The sequence below is a fragment of the Delphinus delphis genome, chromosome 18, assembly GCF_949987515.2.
Source record: "Delphinus delphis chromosome 18, mDelDel1.2, whole genome shotgun sequence".
Taxonomy (NCBI): Eukaryota; Metazoa; Chordata; class Mammalia; order Artiodactyla; family Delphinidae; genus Delphinus; species Delphinus delphis.
The window spans coordinates 24,496,050-24,521,532 of NC_082700.1; the positions used below are offsets into that span (position 1 = coordinate 24,496,050).

The window sequence follows — 25,483 nt, forward strand, 5'->3', positions numbered from 1 at the left end:
GATCTTCCTGGACCGGGGCACGAACCTGTGTCCCCTGCATCGGCAGGCGGACTCAACCACTGCGCCACCAGGGAAGCCCCTTTCCCCTTTAATTTTATCCAGCTCATTTGGGTACCCTCCTAGAGTCAGTACCAGAAAGCAAGCCACAGACAATGCATGTCATAAGCAATAACCATCCCCCTATATTAGTTAAAACCACCTAGCTTGCTTTCATGTTAATTGTTCTTCTAGGCCTGAATTTACAGCTCAGCTATGGTACCTTTTCCTGACCTATTGGTTTAAGGTGTAAATTGGACTTCCTCTTTTGGCTTGCTTATTGGATTTTGGCTTTGTTTATTCCCTAATTTAGTATCCCTCACTGTCTTGAGTTAAAAATTACATTTGCAGCTTTACTTTTGAACAAAGCACAAATAAGCAGACTCTGTCTCTGCCACCTTCTTTTGTCCCGGCTAGGAGACAGGAGGATCAAGGATGAATCCAACATCTGTTGCTGGGCCATGAAGCAGACTTTTCTGGATTATAGCAAATCACTTAGCAGAAGTGGAAAATGGAATAACCTTTCCTTTTAGCTTTCAGATCATAGAATTTTCTCTGTCCAGGTTCTGTTAGGTGACTGTCTAATTACTAGCAATCATGAGTGATCGTGTTATCCTCAGGACTTTCAGGCATTATCTGTGTCATTATCCTTTCCTCTTTTCCTAGAACAACTCCTTTGAACAGATCATCCCCGTGCCATGCTTGGGGAAGTCTTTTTTTTTTTTTTCCTACCCAGAGAAATGAAATGGCATTTGGTAGCTTTTAGGAATTCACCCAGACTTTTCATATGACCATTTCTAAAAATTGCTTTTCCCTGACTTACAAATTATGCTGTCACCCCCTAAGATTACAGATCATGCAGTCAGGGACTCAGTGGACCTACCTTTTCTATTGGGAGGACTTTTTCTTATCTGAAATCTTCAGAGTATTTATTTGATTCTTTCTACACATGTCCTATCTCCTGATATTTTCACTGCGCAATCACATAACTTGAGTTCTACCACGATAGTTAATGGCAATGAAGAAACGCCATTTAGGTCCCTTTATTTTGGTTTTTCTGAAGATCTTCGCAAGTGTTTGACTTTCACCTCTCCTTTCTCAGCAAGGATGATATAACCCTCAAAAAGTCTATTTGCCCTGCAATTTTGAAAATTGATAAGAACTGAGGATATTACTCATGATTAGATCATGATAAAGGATTTCTAGCTCCTTCTTCAAAAGCTACTCAAGTCATTTCACAAAGCATGGGAAGTCTTATTTTATTTCTCTGTGTGTCCTAGAATATTTACATCTTCAGATTCCCTAGCAGAGATTTATCAAAGATATTACTTTAAAAATCATATTGTTTCCTATAAAATGACAAACGAGTGAGTTATATAGAAGTTCACTTTTCTCTACCTTTTTAAGACCTAAGTATTCTTATTGCCAATCCAAAGTTTAATTTTAATCCAATCCCGTATGCTCCTTAAATTTTCTATATTATAAAAAGTCTTCTTATCCTGAATCATACTTCTTGGTATTTCTATGGTTGACATAGAGTGGGTTCCTTGGAAGACAGGAGATTTTGACTAAACACAGGGGACCTATGAAATGAATATGGACTGTTTGGGGTTATGTTTCAAGGGACTATGGAGAAAATTTATCGTAAGTATAACAACATATCCAAAACGGTGCTTTGTACCAGGGATGGAGTTTCATCAGTGGATGTGGTACATCATAAATATTAATGGTTGGTGATTCTTCTTTTGTTTTAATCTTAGGTTTTTAGAGTGTCCTGACTTGTTTTTTCAAAGCTTGTTCTTTGGATAATAGCTTTAACTGTAGTACAGCCTTATTATTGGCTAGGCTTTAGCTACTATGTCCTAATTTCTAACATAAAAGTTTATGTTTTGAAAATTTTTTTTTCCTTTTAGATCGATTTTTCCTGTCCACCCCTCCTTCAGAATCATTGCCTTAGCAGAACCCCCTGTTACTGGAAGCACGGCACAGCAGTGGCTGGGACCAGAATTCTTAACCATGTTCTTTTTCCATTACATGAAACCACTTGTCAAAAGTGAAGAAATCCAAGTGATTAAGGAAATGGTAAGAGTGAGGCCAGCTCTAGCCTGTTGCCTTCAGCTGTTCTCTTTTTAAGGACTTTGTGACACCTGCTTGAGACGAGTTGGATATTTTGGGCTTTTTCTCACTGTTAATTTCCAGATTTCCTCATAAAATGGTTCTCAGATGTCAACATTTTTCAAACTCATCTGGAGGGCTTGTTAAATGACAGATTGCCAAGTCGGTGGTTCTGGGATGGAACATGAGAATTTGCACTTCTAAAGGTGATGCTGACAGCTGCTGGTCTGGGGACCACACTTTGAGAACCATGAATGTTAGGCTATCTCTCCGTTTTCCTCATGTGGAAGCAGTTTGGGGATTCCTTTTCCTTTTATATTCAGCCGAAGGTGATTTTAAGTTCCTACTATTAGGAGAGGCCAAATATATTTTAGTTCCTTAGATTTTGTAGAAAATACTAAGTAGTGGTTCCCTCGGGATTGTAATGTATCCTATACTTAACTGATTAGTTGTCTAGTGGCTTGTCGTCTATGTAAACTATTATTGCAGTGTCTGCCTTAACCAAGCACTGTGTTTAGCACGTTTGGAGTTCTAGAGCTGCACTATTCAGTGTAGTAGCACTAGCCACATTAAATCAAATTCAAAAATTCAGTTTCTCAGTCTTATTTCAAGTGGCCGATAGCATAGATAAAGAACATTGCCATCATCATAGAGACTTCTATTGGACAGTACTATTCTAGATCACTAATAATTAACTTTTTACATAAATGCGCTCATCCCCTTTGAAATACCAGAATGAATGAATTAATTTTAGGTCTTATGAGCATGGTTGTGGATAAGGGCATAAGCTTTAAAGTCAAATAGCTTCCCTTTAAATGTCAAATCCACTACTGATGAGCTTCTAGATCGTGGGTAAATTACTCAACTGTAGGCTCTTCATCTGAAGATGGGGATGATACTACTTCTTACATCACAGGATTGATTTAAAGAATAAATGAGTATGTACTGAATAGAGCTTCAAATTTTAAAAGTTCCAATTACTTAAATGCCCAAAGAAACTCTGAGCAGTTTATTTCTGAAATAGTCACGTGATACCAGTCATTGTTGTAACAACTCCTGCTCTTTTTAAATTAAAATTTTAAACTTGTTATTATTTATGTAAAAATTTCTTATTATTCAATACAAATACATATTTAATTAGTTTAAAATTGGTGTACCTAAAAGCAATCAGTTTATGTTTTGGGGCAACTGTTCTTCAGCGTTCATTGATAAATAGATCATGCCCCTCAGGTATGTGGTTGGTTTTTATTTATTTATTTATCTTAATGAAGTATAGTTGATTTACAATGTTGTGTTAATTTCTACTGTACAGCAAAGTGATTCAGTAATGCATATATATACATTCTTTTTCGTATTCTTTTCCATTATGGTTTATCACAGGATATTGAATATAATTCCCTGTGCTATACAGTAGGACCTTGTTGTTTATCCATTTTCTGTATAATAGTTTGCATCTACTAATCCCAAACTCCCAATCCATCCTTTCCCCACCCACCAGGTATGTGGTTTTAAAGTCCTTGAAAAAATGGACAGCTTGAGCAACCGCCCTTTATACAAGGATACCTTACATCTCTTAGTAGACATAGATATAAGATTACTACTAAATGAAGGAGTTTGGTTTCAGTAAGAAAAGTGCCTAAATTAGAGTTGAAGCTAACAAAAAAGAATATAATATATGAAAAGTTTCTTATGGGTACACTCTGTGCCAGTTTTTAATTGGTTAGAGGCTCCTTTCAGTTTTGTCCTGGTGATGGAATTGTAAATGAAGAGTGGCCTGGTTTTGATTACCTGATTCTTTTTTTAATTGAAGTATAGTTGATTTATAATATTGTGTTAATTACTGCTGTACAGCAAGGTACTCAGTTATACATATATATACATTCTTTTTCACATTCTTTTTCATTATGGTTTATCACAGGATATTGAATATAGTTCCCTGTGCTATATAGAAGGACCTTGTTGTTTATCCATTCTATATATGCCAGTTTGCATCTGCTAATCCCAAACTCCCAATCCATCCCTTTCCCACCCTTCTCCCCTTTGGCAAGTCTATTCTCTATGTCTGTGATTCCGTTTCTGTTTCATAGATAGGTTCATTTGTGTCATATTTTAGATTCCACATATAAGTGATCTCATACAGTGTTTGTCTTTCTCTTTCTGACTTACTTCATTTAGTATGGTAATCTCTAGTTGCATCTATGTTGCTGCAAACGGCATTATTTCATTCTTTTTTGTGGCTGAGGAGTATTCAATTGTATATATGTACCACATCTTTTTTACATGATTCTTAAAGAGAAAGCAGAGGCAGATGTGTTTCCTGAGAAAATGAATAAGAAAATTTATCCACAGGTTAAACTTGATACCTATAATCAGAGATTTCAAAAATTATAATTCTAATATTGTTTGATAAGTAGCCATAATTTCTGGTTGATTGATCGTATATCCCAATTTATTCTTTCTTTCCTTAATTCTCTTATAAAATAGGTCCCAAATATGCCTCAGGAAGCTTTGGACAAATTGTTATCATTTACACACAAACTCAGAGAGACACAGGATCCAACAGTAAGTCTGGGTTATTTTCCATAGGCTTTTCTGTTGTTGACATGCTGCTTTATATTCTTAGAGTTTAGTGCTTTAAAATCTATTTTTTAAGCCGATATATTTATCCCTTATGCTATGCTTTCTCCTATGTATCTATCTTACTGTTTCAATGACTTTAACATTTCTTCCAGCTCCTCATGGCTGGTGTCATAGAAAACAACTTTTACCTTTAGGGGAGTACTTGGGTATTCCAGGAGGTTTGGGTCTACTTCTCTGTCTCCTGTGCCCAGCAATCTCATGTATTCTTATGGCTTCAAGTATCACCTCTGTGTTAATGCCTACAACTTTATCTTCAGTTTCTAACTTCTTCCTCACTGATTCTCTATTTCGGATTGTATTTACATTTTGGGATGTTATAGGGGCAGGAAACTTTTACCTTCTTTTGTTCTAGGTCCTTTGGCTAGCCTAATAATTAAATTGACATGAGACAGTTTAATAGGAGAAAAACAACAAATTTAATTTTGTACATGCAGAAGCCCCATAAAAATCTGAAACTCAAAAAGTGACCAAAGCAGGTAGCTTTTATACCTTTTAGTCAAAGAAACAATAAAATTCTGAAGAACTGACAACACAAAGAAGTTTGGGCTTGGGGTAGTAATTAAGTGAAGAAGAAACAAGATTTGTTTATATAGCCTTCTCAGTCCTAAATTTCCTATTTCTGGTGATAAGGATGCTTTCTACCCTCCTGGTACAGGGAGGGTATCTGTTTCATGGGAGATTCATTTCCTGCTTTCAGGGGGACAAAGGAGGGTCAGAGCGTCCTTGCACCAGCTAATTCCCATCCTGGTGCCTGGCACATACTAGAAAATTAACAAATGTTTGCTGAGTGCATGAATAAATTAATTAATTAGTTATTAATTTATTAGTAGATTTCCCTGGAGTTTTCTCTCCCAGAGAACATTACATTTTCATAAAAGAAATAAGAGGAAAAATAGAAAATTTATTTTTAATAATTTTTGAAAAGACCTTTCTTATTTTTAAGCTGAATTCCTATTGTTAATCATGTTAATCCAAAAAAAAACCCTTGAGGTGTGCTCTTAAACTGAATAACCATGGTAACTAAGGGAATGTGCTCACATCCTCACCCTTTTTTTGCAAGATAAAACTGCAGTTAGAAATTCGATATTATAAGTGCTAAGTACATTAGGATTTTTAAATTAAAAGTACATTCTCAATTTTCAGTTGGTAATAATGTGAGAACAGAAATAGCAAACCCTTTACTCAACACATAAGTGGCTAAACTTCTTTCTGATTTAGTCCTGGATGTTATTGCAAAGCATTTTGGTATTATCAACTGATGTGGTATTTTTTTTTCTTTTTTTTTTTTTTGCGGTATGCGGGCCTCTCACCGTTGTGGCCTCTCCCGTTGCGGAGCACAGGCTCCGGTCGTGCAGGCTCAGCAGCCATGGCTGGGGCACGAACCCGTGTCCCCTGCATTGGCAGGCGGACTCTCAACCACTGCGCCACCAGGGAAGCCCTGATGTGGTATTTTTTAAACTCATGAGAAGTCCTTACTGATCACTGGAATGAAATGTGAAGCCTGAATTCAGTGTCATGTTTGGAATTAGGTTAGAATTTTGTAACCTGGAAAGTTACTGTATGGTTTAATAGGACTCTTGTCATAAGAATCTTCTGGTTGGAGTCATTTGTCATACATTTTCCATGATTAAAATAGGAATTTTTCATGGTCTCAAATATTAAGATGAGAATTGCTATCATATTTAACTTCTAATACTTTCGATCATAGTGGCTGAAACAACCTTATCCTTAATTCTTCCTACTTTCTCACATCCATCCTCCTTTCTCATCTCCATCAGTTGCCGAGTCCTTTGAAACATTGGTCTGATCCCTTCTCCCCCTTCTTACTGCCAGTAACCTTACTGTAGGACTTTCTCTCTTTATAAGTAGGTAACTGAAGTAGCTTTCTGATTCCTGTCTCAGTTTTCTCTGTCCTTAAACTACTTTGTATATTCCTGCCGGTTTAGTCTTTCTAAAATCATGTTACTAAGTCCTATTGCCTTTAGAAGAAGGGCCAAACTCCTCAAAAAGTGATTTACGGGTCTTTGATATTAGGGAGCAAGCTTTCCAGCAGGACCCTCTAGTAAAGCTGGGCTGGTTTCCTCACATTCTGCTTGTATTTCTGTTCCTGTTGCTTTCGTGCCTTTGTTCATAGCATTTCTGCTACCCATTTGAACATTTTAAGCCCCTATAGCAGTTTTGTCAAGTGCTCCACTTATTTTTGCATTAAATTATATGCTATTTTGAATTGCAATTTATGCTTTCTTATATGTAAATATTGTCTCCACGTCTAGAACGCAAATTTGTTGAAGAGGTCTGAGTCAAATGTTTTGCTTTTGAGTTCTTTGTAACTTAGAACGTGTTTTTTAATAGAAAAAAGGATATGTCATAAATGGTGGTCATGCTCCTAATCTAGTCCCCAAAGGAGTGTTTAACTCATGTTGTAGCTGAAATATAATGCTAATAACAGCAGTCCAACATCTCATGGAGCTGTGAAATACACGAGAAAGGAGAAACCAATTCACTTTCTGCTTCCTTGGGATGTACAGAGATGGGCTTAAGCGAAGTGATAAAAGGAATAAACAACGTAGTATAGTTTTGGCATCCTCCTACCATCCATTCTGAATCCTCGGTTAATTTAATAGAGTCTCCTTCTCCATTTCCTCTGGTGCTCAGGGCCACTTTATTGCCCTTGTCAGACTCTGTGACATCTCACCCTGGTCTCTTCTGTGCCTCCCCACCACCACCACCAGTGGACCAGTTTACTTCAAAAGTTCTCCTCTTCTCTTGATTTTCAGTGAAAACCACTATCTTCTAATGCTGCTGATCTTAGTTAGACATTAGGCGAGTAATAATCTGATGCATTAGATTCCTACTAATGTGTAGGTCCCGTTCCCTTCCTCTGTTAGATTTTTTGCATTTTGAAGAGGCTGACTTTAAATAATAATTGCTGGACTTCCCTGGTTGCGCAGTGGTTAAGAATCCACCTGTCAGTGCAGGAGACACAGGTTCAATCCCTGGTCTGGGAAGATCCCACATGCTGTGGAGCAGCTAAGCCCGCAAGCCACAACTACTGAGCCCACGCGCCACCACTACTGAAGCCCGCGTACCCTAGAGCCTGCGTGCCGCAACTACTGAGCCCATGCGCCACAATTACTGACGCTTGCGTGCTCTAGAGCCCGCATGCTGCAACTACTGAGCCCATGTGCACCATGAGGAAACTGGGGCTTCAAGAGATTAAGAAACTTGCCAGAATCACACAGCTAATAAATGGAAGACCGATTTGTCTGACTCCAAAGCTTATAAACTTTACTATTACATTATGCTGCCTGCTAAGGTAATTTCAAATTCAAGTCAAAAAATATTCATTGGTACTTACCATGTCCTGAGTTCTATACTAGCAGCTCTATTAATGGGATTTGGGGAAGAGTAAGAACACAAAGGGAAATTATTCTGACAGTGTCAGAGAAGGATTCCAAACTGTAAGCTGCCCCCCAAGTGACAACTGGTTGACACCTCTATAATCAGAAGGCTAAATTGTCCACAACTCCTTTTTTCTATTTCAGAAGTCATAGATTTACTTAAAACTGTAAGCATTTCTGGCCATCTTAACAGTTTGGCTTTGTGTAAGCAGGAAAAAAAAATGAACAAATGGTTAATTGTACATAAGGGCTATTTGTAAGTCAGGTTCAATCTGTACAATGTAACATCTTTCCTCCATCCAGCCTCCCCCCCCCCAAAAAAAACATGTATGCACAGTACTTTAATTGAATTTAATTAATAAATAGTTTTTATGGAATTTTTTAAAAATGTCTTTAAGGATGTTTTAAGTGTCAATTGGTTTCTGTTTATTTTATTTGTAATTCATTAACGGTACATATTTATTTTAAGTTTGGCCTTGTCCTTAGGAATAATGAATTCTGCTATGATACCCATCCAAAGGGACTTTCAGTAAGTTGCAACAAGACTCTTAACAGCCTGTCTTTGCCTTTTGGTAGGCGCAGTCATTGGCAGCATCCCTTTCTACCAGACAGCTGTTGAGGATTTCTCGTCGGCTGTCACAGTACCCTAACGAAAATCTTCACAGTGCTGTCACCAAAGCCTGTCTTTCCAGGTAACCATATTCTCCTTTCTCACTGAATTCAACTTTCTGGGTCTTTGCTAAAACAGGGACGTAAGTTTCATAGTCTGTACTCACAGGTCTGGAAAAAGTATCAGTCTGAATATGTAGCTATTTCAGCCTTGTGTTCAGTTTTTACAACATATATTACCTTACTTAGGCATAGTAATAAATTAAAGAGATTTTTATAGATGAGAAAACTAAGTCACTTACTCAAATCAGACAGTAGTAAATAAGTAAAAGTAGGTTTGATATTGAACACTGGCTCATGTGTCTTCTGAGCGAGTGCTCTTATGTACTTAGCGCCTCCCAAATTTGCACTGGAACTTTCCATGCTTGGTAGTACTGTCCTGTCGCCCAAATTTGACAAAACTAACATCTTTTCAGTCTACACTAATATTTTTCATACTTGTTTGGAAATTATTAATAAAGCATCAGCTTATATAATTTCCTTACAGAACCATACTTGCATGAAACTATTTTAAAAGAATAATAAGAAAAGATTAATAGCAATGTCCAATAGACCTGGAGATTTCTTTTAGACTCTTTTCATATGATCTGGTAATTATTTTTATGGTGGTTATAACTGTTGTCCATTCATTCCTTGATATATTAAAGGAATTAAAAGAGAATCTATATTCAGCTTAGGAGGATCTCTAATTGCCCTCTATAAGTTTTCAGCTTAGTGGACAATTTTTCTTGTAGTTAAAGTAAGCTCCTTATGTTGCAACTTGAATTTGTTCTGTGGTGAAATGAGGCTACAATGAGGTTTGTTTCCAGTGTCTTTGGGGTACTTCTTTGAATAACTAATAATTATGAGAAATAATAAAGTTGATTCTCCTTTTCTTTTAAGTAGATTAATATTAGGCTTCCAAATGAAAATTAGAAAAAAACATGCTTCAATTGCCTACTTTTTAGGCTCATGAACTGAAGAAATTATTGGGTTGGCCAAAAAGTTCGTTCTTTTTGGGCAACCCAATATATACAGAAAGATTCATTATCTACCCAGTGTTTCCTCAGTCAGAACTTGGTTATAGATGTGTATTAATAGAAGTAAATAGTCAATGCCAAGTAATACAAACAGTTTCAGAGCCTAAGGGAAAATAATACTTTGGAATGAATGAAATAATCATACACAAAGCATTCTAGAGACCGTTCTAGAGAGCAAACAGTGAAAACAAAACAATTCACTCTGAGTCTAGCGTAATCTTGATGCGTAAACCAGACAGGAATAATGTATGAAAGGAAAATTATAAATCAAATTCATGGAATGTGTACAAAAATCCTAAATGAAATCCAACTGTAGCTAAATATATATCATATATATTTATATGATATATATAATTTATTTATATATATAAATAAATTATGAGCAATTTGGAGTTATCTCAAGAATGTGAAGATTTACTATTCTTTTTTAAAATTCACCATATTAACATATTACTGAGAAGAATATCATTTAAATAAATCAGTAAAAAGGATTGGATAAAACTCAACAGCCAAACTTAAAAACAAGCCAAAGCAAAAATAAGCCAAAAATATTCTTAGTTAACCATGAATGGACGGAAAATTCTTTAATCTGATAAAGGGTATCTACTAAAACTTTATAGCGAACATTCTTATGGTAAAATACTTGGCTCATTCCCTTTAGAGTTAGGAACAAAACAGGAATGTCACCTTTCTATACTTTTAGATTGGCTAAAGATTATATGATTGGCTACATAAAAAATTCAAAAGAAGCTACATATAAACTACATATTAGAACAAATAAAATATAATGAGATTACTTATGCACCCAAGTCAGTGATATTCCTATATTCCAGCAAAAATCAATAAGGAAGTCTAATTTTTAAAAATAATACCATTCAAAATAATAATAGAAAGCTTTGAGCATCTAAGAATAAATCTAATGAGTGACATATAATGCTTTTATGGAGAAGAACATAAATCTTTATTAAAAGCTATAAAAGATAGCTGTGGGAAATGGGAAACTGTACTATGTTCATGAAAGAGAATATTAAGTATTGTCAGGCTGTTTGTTTCCCCCCCAAGTTGATATGTAGATATAATTTGGTCAAATACAACCAAGGTTATATTGAATTAGACAAGCTGATCTCGAAATTAATATAAAGGGCCAATAATATCCAAAGAAATTTTAAGGAAGATTTAAGTGGTGTGCTTTCTCCATCAGATATCAAGATCCATTGTAAAGTTATATTTATTTATTTTTTAACATCTTTATTGGGGTATAATTGCTTTACAATGGTGTGTTAGTTTCTGCTTTATAACAAAGTGAATCAGTTATACATACACATATGTTCCCATATCTCTTCCCTCTTGCGTCTCCCTCCCTCCCACCCTCCCTATCCCACCCCTCCAGGCTGTCACAAAGCACCGAGCTGATCTCCCTGTGCCATGCGGCTGCTTCCCACTAGCTATCTACCTTACTACGTTTGTTAGTGTGTATATGTCCATGACTCTCTCTCGCCCTGTCACAGCTCACCCTTCCCCCTCCCCATATCCTCAAGTCCGTTCTCCAGTAGGTCTGCGTCTTTATTCCTGTCTTACCCCTAGGTTCTTCATGACATTTTTTTTTCCTTAAATTCCATATATATGTGTTAGCATACGGTATTTGTCTTTTTCTTTCTGACTTACTTCACTCTGTATGACAGACTCTAGGTCTATCCACCTCATTACAAATAGCTCAATTTCGTTTCTTTTTATGGCTGAGTAATATTCCATTGTATATATGTGCCACATCTTCTTTATCCATTCATCCGATGATGGGCACTTAGGTTGTTTCCATCTCCGGGCTATTGTAAATAGAGCTGCAATAAACATTTTGGTACATGACTCTTTTTGAATTTTGGTTTTCTCAGGGTATATGCCCAGTAGTGGGATTGCTGGGTCATATGGTAGTTCTATTTGTAGTTTTTTAAGGAACCTCCATACTGTTCTCCATAGTGGCTGAACCAATTCACATTCCCACCAGCAGTGCAAGAGTGTTCCTTTTTCTCCACACCCTCTCCAGCATTTATTGTTTCTAGATTTTTTGATGATGGCCATTCTGACTGGTGTGAGATGATATCTCATTGTAGTTTTGATTTGCATTTTAAGTGTGGTATCGGTGCTAGAAAAGACAAATAGACCATTATAATAGACTACAGAGCCCTGAAACAGCCCCACATATTTCTGGGAACTTAGTATATGTTAGAGGTAGCATTATGAATTAGTGTGGGAATGGATGGACTTGTCGATACATGGTTAAAAATAAAAAATATCCACTTTATTCCCATACAGAAATGTAAAATCCAGACATATGACAAAAGCACTGTAAGCCACTCTACAAGTTATAAGCCACAAACTAAGAGATGTTTCACAAGATTTCTAATCTCAAAAGGATTGCTATTCAGGAACTATAAAGTATACAAATTAATGAGATAAAAGCATCACCTCTAAATGGAAAGAGGATTAATAGATGTGCAGGAAAAGTTCAGATAACCAACAAACATTTGAAAAGATGCTCAACTTACTATTGATCAGGGAAAATGACATTTAAAACAATAATCCGCTATCATTTTATACTTTTACAAGTTTTGCCTGTAAAAAGAGCATTTTCCATGAGCAGAATGAAATGGAATTTCATGACTGCTGTTGGGATGGAAGTCTTGTCAGTTTGGGGGTGATCTTACAGTATCTTTATGCCTTAATATATTAATACTCTATGAATTGACAATTCTACTGCTTGATAATCACCTTACAGATAGATTTACATGTATGTATAAGGAAGCATGTAGAAGAATGTTCATTGCATCATTGTTTCTAAGAATGAAAAATGGGAAACAACCTATCAGTCCATCAGTAGGGAATGAATATATAAACTGACATATTCATATAATGAGGTACTATACAGCAGTTAAAATGAAATAGATCTACATGTATCAACAGATATGGATCATGACAACATCAAGTCAAAAGTTTGAAAGAGATTTCGTATATGATGCCATTTATATAAAAGTTTAAATACAATAAAAGTGCAATATATTTTTTACTTACACATATGCAGCAAAATAAAAATATGAACAAGAAAGGTATACACCAATTTCAGAGTAAGAGTTAGCTTCAGGGGTAGAGAGAGATGAATAGAATACTTAATATACTGTAATTTTCTGTATGCTTGAAGTAGTTCATGGTTAAAACTATTTAAAAACTAAAAAATACTTTCCATATTCATACACATATTTCACTGAATCAAATAATACATTTTTCCACTGTTATCAACTGAACACAGTAAAATTCTATTCTGTTACCACCCCATGACCCTTTGCAAATAGTAAAACAGCTATCTTGTTTATGTATCATATGTTGACTTTAGCAAGGCTACAGAGTCAAAAGCCTTTTTATTAACCTTCTCTTTAGGATAGCACAATGGCAGGAAGGAACAACAAAAAACATTTCATAGAAAATTTTAAAACAAAAATTTAATATGATTTATATTCATGAAGTCTATTATTAAGCAGACAAAATCAAAAGAAACTCTCTAGCCTAAATTTGTTAAACATTAAATTTATTAAAATATTAGCTTGGCTCTTTTATGTTGTTAATTTAATTTTAAAAATATTTTTCATTTATGTATTGTTTATGCCAGTTGAGTTCTGACTGGAACATTTCTTCATCTGAGGAAATGGCTCCCTAAGCACCTCTCATAGCCTATAATATGTGCATCAAGTCTTGGAGCTAGATGCGTAATTCATTTTAGATAGTTGAAAACCTAAGAGGCCAAAAGGAAGAAAACTTACAAGGTTAAGAAGATATCAGGTATTCTGTATTCCAAAAATTACTTTACTGTGGAAGAGTTAACTAGAAATCTCTATAAAAAGAGTTTTACTCCATTCAAGTATTTTGCATTACATTAAATTATTTACTTTTGGAAAATCATGGGGTGATGATCCCTTAGCATAGAAATTTGGGGCAGAGTTATAAGAATTTAATCAGAAATGAAGATTAACTACCTTTGACATTGAGGTTATGAGGAAATTTTCCATTCATCAAAAACTTAGTTTCTGTACAGTATTTTTCAAAATTCCCTTGTGACATAAAATGAATAACAACTATATAAAATTTCCACTGTTTAAGTTATTAGCTAATTAATTTTTTAAAGTTATAAGCCTGCTAGAACTAATACACAGTGTTAAATGAGTATAATGATTATTGTGGGTGTGAATTTTTTGTTTTCCTGAAGAATGATTTTATTTGCAGAAAAGACTGTTCAGGAATTTTTGGCTTAAAAACTGCTGTTCAGTTTTTTGTGTTTTTTTTTTTAACATTTTTATTGGAGTATAATTGACTTACAGTGGTGTGCTAGTTTCTGCTTTATAACAGAGTAAATCAGTTATAGATATACATATATCCCTATATCTCTTCTTTTTGTGTCTCCCTCCCGCTCACCCTCCCTATCCCACCCTTCTAGCTGGTCACAAAGAACCCAGCTGATCTCCCTGTGCTGTGCGACTGCTTCCCACTAGCTATCTATTTTACATTTGGTAGTGTATATATGTACATATATAGACTGCCACTCTCTCATTTTGTCGCAGCTTACCCTTCCCCCTCCCTGTGTCCTCAAGCCCATTCTCTAGGATGTCTGCATCTTTATTCCCGTCTTGCCCCTAGGTTCTTCATGACCACTTTTTTTTTTTTTTTTTTGGTTTCCATATATATGTGTTAGTATATGGTATTTGTTTTTCTCTTTCTGACTTACTTCACTCTGTGTGACAGACTCTAGGTCCATCCACCTCACTACAAATAACTCAATTTCGTTTCTTTTTATGGCTAATATTCCATTGTATATATGTGCCACATCTTCTTTATCCATTCATCTGTCGATGGACACTTAGGTTGCCTCCAGTCCTGGCTATTGTAAATAGAGCTGCAATGAACATTGTGGTACATGACTCTTTTTGAATTATGGTTTTCTCAGGGTATATGCCCAATAGTTGGATTGCTGGGTCGTATGATAGTTCTATTTTTAGTTTTTTAAGGAACCTCCATACTGTTCTCCATAGTGACTGTATCAATTTACATTCCCACCAACAGTGTATGAGAGTTCCCTTGTCTCCACACCCTGTCCAGCATTTATTATTTGTAGATTTTTTGATGATGGCCATTCTGACCAGTGTGAGATGGTATCGCATTGTAGTTTTGATTTGCATTTCTTGAATGATTAATGATGTTGAACATTTTTTCATGTGTTTGTTGGCAATCTGTATATCTTCTTTGGAGAAATGTCTATTTAGGTCTTCTGCCCAGTTTTGGATTGGGTTGTTTGTTTTATTGATATTGAGCTGCATGACCTACTTGTAAATTTGGAGATTAATCCTTTGTCAGTTGCTTCATTTGCAAATATTTTCTCCCATTCTGAAGGTTGTCTTTTGGTCTTGTTTATGGTTTCCTTTGCTGTGCAAAAGCTTTGAAGTTTCATTAGGTCTCATTTGTTTATTTTTGTTTTTATTTCCATTTCCCTAGGAGGTGGGTCAAATAGGATCTTGCTGTGATTTATGTCATAGAGTGTTCTGCCTATATTTTCCTCTAAGTGTTTGATAGTGTCTGGCCTTACATTTAGGTCTTTAATCCATTTTGAGTTTATTTTTGTGTATGGTGTTAGGGAGTGTTCTAATTTCATTCTTTTACATGTAGCTGTCCAACTTTCCCAGGAGCACTTATTGAAGAGGCTGTCTTTTCTCCATTGTATATTCTTACCTCCTTTATCGAAGTTAAGGTGATCATATGTGTGTGGGTTTATCTCTGGGCTTTCCATCCTGTTCCATTGACCTATATTTCTGTTTTTGTGCCAGTACCATACTGTCTTGATTACTGTACCTTTGTAGTATAGTCTGAAGTCCTGGAGCCTGATTCCTCCAGCTCCGTTTTTCTTTATCAGATTGCTTTGGCTATTCGGGGTGTTTTGTGTTTCCGTACAAATTGCGAAATTTTTTGCTCTAGTTCTGTGAAAAATGCCGTTGGTAGTTTGATAGGGATTGCATTGAATCTGTAGATTGCATTGGGTAGTATAGTCATTTTCACAGTGTTGATTCTTCCAATCCAAGAAAATGGTATATCTTTCCATCTATTTGTATCATCCTTAACTTCTATCATCAGTGACTTATAATTTTCTGCATACAGGTCTTTCGTCTCGTTAGGGAGGTTTATTCCTAGGTATTTTATTCTTTTTGTTGCAATGGTAAATGGGAGTGTTTTCTTAATTTCACTTTCATATTTTTCATCATTAGTATATAGGAATGCCAGAGATTTCTGTGCATTAATTTTGTATCCTGCTACTTTACCAAATTCATTGATTAGCTCTGGTAGTTTTCTGGTAGCATCTTTAGGATTCTCTATGTATAGTATCATGTCATCTGGAAACAGTGACAGCTTTACTTCTTTTCCGATTTAGATTCCTTTTATTTCTTTTACTTCTCTGATTGCTGTGGCTAAAACTTCTGAAACTATGTTGAATAGTAGTGGTGAGTGTGGGCCACCTTGTCTTGTTCGTGATCTTAGTGGAAATGGTTTCAGTTTTTCACCACTGAGGATGATGTTGGCTGTGGGTTTGTCATATATGGCCTTTATTATGTTGAGGTAAGTTTGCTCTATGCCTACTTTCTGGAGCGTTTTTATGATAAATGGGTGTTGAATTTTGTCAAAAGCTTTCTCTGCATCTGTTGAGATGATCGTATGGTTTTTCTCCTTCAATTTGTTAATATGGTGTATCACATTGACTTATTTGCATATACTGAAGCATCCTTGCATTCCTGGAATAAACCCCACTTGATCATTTTGTATGATCCTTTTAATGTGCTGTTGGATTCTGTTTGCTAGTATTTTGTTGAGGATTTTTACATCTATGTTCATCAGTGATATTGACCTGTAGTTTTTTTTCTTTGTGACATCGTTGTCTCGTTTTGGTACCAGGGTGATGGTGGCCTCGTAGAATGAGTTTGGGAGTGTTCCTCCATCTGCTATATTTTGGAAGAGTTTGAGAAGGATAGGTGTTAGCTCTTCTCTAAATGTTTGATAGAATTCGCCTGTGAAGCCATCTGGTCCTGGGCTTTTGTTTGTTGGAAGATTTTTAATCACAGTTTCAATATCAGTGCTTGTGATTAGTCTGCTCATATTTTCGATTTCTCCCTGGTTCAGTCTCGGAAGGTTGTGCATTTCTAAGAATTTTTCCATTTCTTCCAGGTTGTCCATTTTATTGGCATAGAGTTGCTTGTAGTAATCTCTCATGATCCTTTGTATTTCTACAGTGTCATTTGTTACCTCCCCTTTTTCATTTCTAATTCTATTGATTTGAGTCTTCTCCCTTTTTTTCTTGATGAGTCTGGCTAATGGTTTATCAATTTTGTTTATCTTCTCAAAGAACCAGCTTTTAGTTTTATTGATCTTTGCTATCATTTCCTTCATTTCATTTCATTTATTTCTGATCTGATCTTTATGATTTCTTTCCTTCTGCTAACTTTGGGGTTTTTTTGCTCTTCTTTCTCTAATTGCTTTAGGTGTAAGGTTAGGTTGTTTATTTGAGATGTTTCTTGTTTCTTAAAGTAGAATTGTATTGCTATAAACTTCCCTCTTAGAACTGCTTTTGCTGCATTCCATAGGTTTTGGGTCATCGTGTTTCCATTGTCATTCGTTTCTAGGTAGTTTTTGATTTCCTCTTTGATTTCTTCAGTGATCTCTTGGTTAATTAGTAGTGTATTGTTTAGCCTCCATGTGTTTGTAGTTTTTACAGACTTTTTCCTGTAATTGATATCTAGTCTCATAGCGTTGTGGTCGGAAAAGATACTTGATATGATTTCAATTTTCTTAATTTTACCAAGGCTTGTTTTGTGACCCAAGATATGATCTATCCTGAAGAATGTTCCATGAGCACTTGAGAAGAGAGTGTATTCTGTTGCTTTTGGATGGAACGTACTATAAGTATCAATTAAGTCCATCTTATTTAATGTCATTTAAAGCTTGCGTTTCCTTATTTGTTTTCATTTTGGATGATCTGTCCATTGGTGAAAGTGGGGTGTTAATGTCCCCTAATTTGATTGTGTTACTGTTGATTTTCCCTTTTATGGCTGTTATTATTTGCCTTATGTATTGAGGTGCTCCTGTGTTGGGTGCATAAATATTTACAATTGTTATATCTTCTTCTTGGATTGATCCCTTGATCATTATGTAGTGTCCTTCTTTGTCTCTTGTAATAGTCTTTGTTTTAAAGTCTGTTTTGTCTGATATGAGAATTGCTACTCCAGCTTTCTTCTGATTTCCAACATCTCTTTTATTAAAGCTTATACTCAAGGCTATGGGAACCACCAAAGATTTAGAGCTATGGAAAACCTAAATTAGAAGTGTATGTTTTTAGTATGTTTATTTGAAACATAGGGTTAGTTTATAGTAATATAGTACAGGCAACCATGGATTAAACACCAGTTTTGTGGGCTCACTTGTGATCATAAATTCCGGATATAACTTTATTTCTGTGTGAGGGAAACTGTTTTCATGTTCTAAGCCCGTCATATTCATACAATGGAATTGTAAATGAAGAATGCCTCTGTCACTCACAAGATAGTTGTTTTGACAACATACATATAGAAGAGATAAACAGGTATATTTTTTAAATGGAAGGAAAAATCAAGCTGAATAATCTTAAAGTCATCTAATAATTTTTATTAGAAAATAAAGAAAACCTCATTAATCCACCTCCACTAATCTGAATTTTTGATTGCCAATCTGAAGTAGGTTACATTGTGGTTGTTTTATCTATTTAAGAAAATTTGAATAGCCAGTTAAATAAGATGTATGAGGTATACTAAATCCATTTTAAAAAGCAAATTATTTTCATTCTTGTCCTGCAAAAGGTTGTATATAAACAAATACTGCTAATTACACATTAGTTTTCTTTATTAAAGGTGATTCAACAAACATACTTCATCTTCACACATACTTGAAGTTTATATTTATTCTGAAATATTTTATTATCTAGCTTTCACAGATCAAGACCATCCTTAATTCGTTATAATTAGTAAGAGAGAGAGTGAGTGAGTCTGTCTGTCTAAGTGTCAAAAGATATTTGGGAATCACAGAGAGCTTTGACTTTATCAATCCATCCTTCCCCACCAGGTTTTTACCAAGCCTTGCAAGGTCAGCATTAGAAAAAAATCTGGCAGATGCTAGAATAGAAATAAGTACTGACAATAACCTGGAGCCAGAATTGGAGGATTACAAATGTAAGTATTTGATTTGTTTCTTTTTTAAGTGAAATAATATTTGTTAAGCATTTGTATTGTGTATTATTTTAATTTCAATTAAAAATGTTTTTGGTTTCTACCCATCTTGTTTTACGTATTGCGTTGAAAAAATGAATCTTTTATTTTTAAAAAAATGTTTCCAGATACCAGATATAGTTCCTCCCCCAAGAGTTGCAATTGACATGAATATATTAAAGGCTCAGAGAATTCCTACTGTAAATAAACATGTAATTTTGTTTTACCTTTTATTCCAAATGTATATTTCACCACAGGTTCTAGCAATCTGTTTTCTTTGCACAAGATTGACATTTTGGGGACTACCAGTGTCCTACATGTCATGTTTTGGAAACTGTTCTAGGTTGATGTAGACTAAACTGATATTCAGAGTCCCATTTCATGCCTTCTTCCTCCTTTCATTTCCACCCGTATTGTCTTCTGTGGTACTTTTCTTCTTGATAGCCATAAGTGTAATTTAGAGTTTGGGGGAAGTTTAGATCTTCCTGTAAAAGTACCCTATTCTTCATTTAGAGCACAATGAAAGGTTCTCTGTTTTTTGAGGGTAATTACCTGTCTTATCAAAATGTCCAATGTGTGATCACTCTCTAAAGGGGGGACTTATTGTGGCTCTCTTTATAGATGTTTTTAATAGTCGGGGCTACATCGAGATAAGAATTTGATGTTAAGGAAATAGGTGACTCTTTTAGAGTAAAATTATAAATTCAACATACTGATGGATCTGGGTACAGATACACAGAGCCAACTCAAAGAGACAGAATAACTCTGGGATTTGGAGATTCAGAACATTACTTACTTGAATGGTTTAACGTATCCAAAGAAAGACTGCATCATTCAGACTATAGATTGTTTAGTCTTGGCAACAGGCCAGTGTTAGCAGTCCCCATCTAAGCCTTGCATAGGAGGTAAGGAGCCTAAGTTAAGCAACTTTTGATTCATCTGGTCCCATTCAGTTTAAATATCATCTCTGTTGTAGAGAATTCATGTAATTCGTTCTCCTTGTCAGAGGATAAGTTTCACCGAAAAACCTTCTGATGAGGATTTGGCTTTCCACGCAAGGCTCCGTCTATATCAAATGCTGATATGGCAACAAGTGTATCATATAGTCTCTATGAAATTTGCAGTTTTCATTGCAATGTAATATTGCAGTTCTGGTTTTATATATCAGAATTTATATATAGATCAAAATATATGTCTTTAATGTTCTCCTGAGAGTTAGGTTTGCCCTCAGTCATAATGATAAAATCAAGTTTTGAGCCTACCAGGCTGAAGGCCTTGACAAATGTACCAAAATAACGCCATCCTATGAGATTTCTTAGAAGATAGCTAGCCAGCTTTCTCCCAGGGAAGTACTAGCATCACGGTTCTCTGAGTTCATTTCCCTTTTCTAGCCTGAAATTTTAGCAATAAACATTAGTTGAGTGAATTAAATCATCCTAAAGCACTAAATGTACTGAATAGATATCCTCCATAAACTAAACTGTAGATGGTATCAAATGCTGTTTGAACCTGAAATCACGTGTGTCATCTCAACATACAAGTATGCAGTAAATTCACTGGCGCAATCCTGGTCTTTCCCTTTACAGTTTTATGTTGGGTCTATTTCAGAGACCTGAAAGTAGTCAATAAACAGTAACTTCTCAGCACAGCAGTTCATGCTTTCCTTCCCTATAGAACTTGTGAATAGAAGGAAAATGGCAAAGAAATATTGGAGGGAGAGGTCTACTGTGCTTTGGCAAACGTGTAGCACTCAGCAGTGATTAAACAGGGTGACAGTGTAATTATTTTTAGCTCAGAATTGTTCACGGTACTCCATAGATGCACATGTTGCTTTCTCTCCTTGTCTTTCAAAATGTTTTAGCACAAAAACAGCAATTTTCTTATTTGAAATAGGAGGAAAAAAAGATGGGTCAGTTGCTTAAGGCATTGTAATTGTCTGTCTGCTTGCTCGGGTATTTCCACAGGATGGAATATTAGTTATAGAGTCCACATTGCAGAAAGAATATCGGACTCTACTAAATTCTGTTTTTAGCTCTACCCGTACTAGCTGGGTGATTTTAAGCAAATTATTTAATTTACGTTCTTCTTAGCTTCCTCATAATTCTTGGCTTATTGTTAAGAGATTTCCATGAAATTATATGAGAAAACAGTGAGCTGAAGCTAAGGTCCTCAGTAAATGATAGCTTCTATTATGGTCAGTACTACTACAACAACTACCACTATTATGTTATTATTATTGACCTTGGAATATGTCAGGTAGTGAGCATGTGTATCTCCTTTCTGTAGGGAATACATGTGAGATATGTACCCTGACATAAATTTATTACTTAGTTCCCTGGCTTCAAGGAGCTCATATTCTATCCTAGACCAACTGTTTAAAGCAAATAGGGGACAATACAATAATGATTATCACAGAATAACTGTAGCACCTGTGGTGCATATTTGGAAGTACAGATCTCCTGGACCATTCCTAAAAATAGTAATTTGAGAGGTCTGGGGTCAGTTGGTTCATCTATATTTTTAGCTAGAGCTCTAGGGGACTCTCCTATGGGGTTTTTCAATGGGTGGGTCCTAAGAAAATTATATTCAAGGTACTTCAGAGCTTTCAAATGTATGTATTTTAGAGTTTCTGACCAAACAAGCTCATAAAGGTGGCTTGACTGAGTTCTGGGTTTTTTTTCCCCTTCTCTTTTTTATCTCTATGCTGTTTGCTACATATGTTGTTTTAAATAAAAGTTATTACATTTTGGAACATCTTAAGCCTTTTTGTAGAGCTTTTAAGCTTTTTATGTAGTGCTATGATGTTTTATTACCACCTTCAAGCTTATTTCTTTTAGATGTTAGATGAAAATTCCTTGATGAGCCCACAAGGTATTAAAGATGCAGTACTCATTCTATTTGGGCTGGACTTGGCTTCTCTGAGGACAGTGCTACCAGTAATTCTCTGTCCTGTGTGAAATGTTTAGGTGAAGTCACATCTGGATCTCTGAGGATTGGAGCTGTTAGTGCACCGATCTATAATGCCCATGAGAAAATGAAAGTGCCTGATGTTCTGTTCTATGACAACATCCAGGTAAGAGCAGGACTTTGCATTCGTGGATATATCCCTCTTACATTGTGGTAATTAACCCCAATTCAAGTGAAACTGATGTTTATGTTTGTAATTTGCTCAGTTCAATTCAGATGATGCAGAATGAGGTGACAGTCAAAACATCTTTTATTAAGTCGTTGTAAAATTATAAACTCTTCCCAGAGTTACTTGAGAATTGGAAGAGTTGCTGCAATGATTAGAGTAATAAATTTTAAATGCAGACATAACTATACTTTAATAAATAAAATATATTATTAAATTAAAAACAAAAGCACTAATATTGATCTTCTCTTTTGCGTTCCTGTTAAATCATTTCAAGTAATTCAAAAAGGGATGTGTCCTATGCATTCTTTTCCTCACGTTTCTTTCCTTTTCCCAAAAATTCCTAGTATTTTTCTAGTCTTTACTTTTTCTTATCTTTTTTTAAGAAAGGAGGATAGATAATTTTCCACTTGTAAACTAACCAATAATTATGAGCTTCCACTAAGACACAGAAATAAGTGTGTACCCAGAAAGCTAATTTATAGATGTTCGCTTTAATAAGAATTTTTTCCAGAGAAAATTACCCATAATATAAAAAGATTTTTTCTTTTCCAGATTTTCTGTGAAGTGCTTATGTATTTATTTTATAATAAAAACCATACTTAAAATTTTCTCTAATATTTGGTCACTATTCTGCATGTAAATAATAATCCTACATTTACAAATTATGTTTGAAGAACTTCTACTTACCATTTTCACTATATTAAGGAATTAGAGAATTAAAGTAAATTAAAGAATTTCTTTATCTGCTATTTCCCAATCCTATTTGTTGTTCAATGGGTAACAGAATGTATATCTCTACATTATGTTAACAGTAAAAGGCATCTCAGCAAATTCTTCTTTCTCAGGAAAAGTCTTGATTAAATGTTTTTGAAATCTGTCCAGATTATAATTATCTATGACCTAGCAAAAGGCATAACCTGAATTTGTTTTATATTCTTCATTCTATGGGCCATTAACTAATATTGGTTTTATTTTTCTTCCAGAGCATTAATGCTCTTATACAAGCAGTGGACAAATGAACAGAAAATAAGGTTACTTATAAGACACAAAGGAATAAAGAATCTTGCCTGTCAAAGACAAAAACATGACGGCAAGGAAAATATAATATTTTCAAGCATTTATGGTATCACACTCTGTTCATGTAGTAGAAAGGCATAAAGAAAAAAGAATCAGGGAGATTTCTCTGGTGGCACAGCGGTTAAGAATCCGCCTGCCAATGCAGGGGACACGGGTTCGATCTCTGGTCCGGGAAGGTCCCACATGCTGCGGAGCAACTAAGCCCGTGCACCACAACTACTGAGCCTGCACTCTAGAACCCGCAAACTACAACTACTGAAGCCCGCACACCTAAAGTCCCTGCTTCACAACAAGAGAAGCCACCGCAATGAGAAGCCTGCACACCACAACTCAGAGTAGCCCCCGCACGCAGCAACGAAGACCCAACGCAGCCATAAATAAATAAATAAATAAGAATCAGGAAACTTTGTCATAAGTGACAGTTTGAAAAACTCCATGGCAACAAAGGTTGAAAAGACTTCCCAGCATATAAAAATGTAGGAAATTCAGTAGCAGGGAGGGCCATTGTACCCTTGAACACAGTGTCTGTTGCCATGGTGTTTGTGACATACACGTTGAGGACCACAGGGCTGCTGTGAACTTTACACAGTGGCCCTGAGGGATTTTCTCCAGCCTGTCTCCAAACGTACCTTCTCTTCATAAAGCATTATAAATTAACCATTAATGAAAAATTGTAGCTGTACCAATTCTAGGAATGGTGGCTTGATTAAATTTGCTTTTGTTGCATATATTATTATTGCGTATTATTATTGTGTTTTATGTTGCACTTCACCTTTGAAACAGTGGTCTTCAGTGCCTCTTGAGTATTTAGGTGCTTCTATACCATCTTGTTCTATACCCTGTGGTCCCCTTGCCACACCGTGTTGTAATTGATTTTTTAAAACGTTTTCCACACTACTAAGATAAAGCCTTGTTGTTGTTGTTTTAATTTTAATTTTGTGTCTCTAGCAAATAGCACAGTGCCTGGCACATAGTGACTGTTGAATAAATATGTGTTGAGTGAATTCCTGAAAGAAGGAAAAAGATTTTGAATGTTCATAATTAGGAGTATTATTTTATTATATCTGTCATGAAGGAATTATAGATCGGTGCCCTAACAGCTCCAGTCCTCAGAGATCCAGATGTGACTTCACCTAAACATTTCACAGAGGACAGAGAATTACTGGTAGCACTGTCCTCAGAGAAACCAAGTCCAGCCCAAATAGAATGCAGTACTGCGTCTTTAATATCTTATGGGCTCATCAAGGAATTTTCATCTAACATCTAAAAGAAATAAGCTTGAAGGTGGTAATAAAACATCATAGCACTACGTAAAAAGCTTAAAAGCTCTACAAAAAGGCTTAAGATGTTCCAAAATGTAATAACTTTTATTTAAAACAACGTATGTAGCAAACAGCATAGAGATAAAAAAGAGAAGGGGAAAAAAACCCCAGAACTCAGTCAAGCCACCTTAACACTTGCAGTAGTAAGGAGGACAAATTGGAAGAAAGAGACATTAATAGCCTCTTAAGCCTAATGAGGTTTCTACCACGTGTCAAGCCTTTCTTAATACAGTAATTAACACACACACACACACGCACACGCACACGCACACACACACACACACACACACACACACACACAGAGAGTTCCAGGGCTAAAGTTGCCAGATTCTGTTACTATAGAGCGTGATGGAAGTACGCACAGGTTACCGTGGTAGCATTGATGAGGTGATGGTCCCAGATTGCAATGATCCTGGAAAATGAGTTCACTAGGCAACGTTGAGAGCAAGTCTCAGGCAGAGACACTAGCATTTGCAGAGACGTGGCTATGTGAGAGTGTAGATTATTCAGGGAGCTACATCTAATTAATTGTCATGGCCAGAGCTGAGATTCAAATGGAAGAGTGACAAGAGAGGAGGCTGATGAGTTCAAAGGTCAGATTATCTGGACCTTGCTAATTGAGGAATTTGGAAGCTATTCAGAAGTGAGGAAGCCGTTGAAAACTTGGAAGCACATTTCTACTTTTGTTAACTTTGCATTCATTCTTTAATGTTGTCTATGAGTTGGAACAAAGGCAGAGGGGGACTAGTTA

The 25,483-nt window shown here is 35.6% G+C and overlaps 1 protein-coding gene across 3 annotated transcripts in view; it reads left to right on the forward strand.

The window, feature by feature from the left end:
- VWA8 (von Willebrand factor A domain containing 8) overlaps positions 1–25,483 on the forward strand; it is a 369,390-nt gene that overhangs the window by 134,360 nt on the left and 209,547 nt on the right. For all 3 annotated transcript variants that reach the window (XM_059995512.1, XM_059995513.1, XM_059995514.1), the window contains 5 exons: positions 1,950–2,118; positions 4,636–4,713; positions 8,769–8,884; positions 19,055–19,161; positions 22,164–22,270. In XM_059995512.1, the coding sequence (XP_059851495.1) occupies positions 1,950–2,118; positions 4,636–4,713; positions 8,769–8,884; positions 19,055–19,161; positions 22,164–22,270 (577 nt within the window). The remainder of the gene's footprint in view (positions 1–1,949; positions 2,119–4,635; positions 4,714–8,768; positions 8,885–19,054; positions 19,162–22,163; positions 22,271–25,483) is intronic.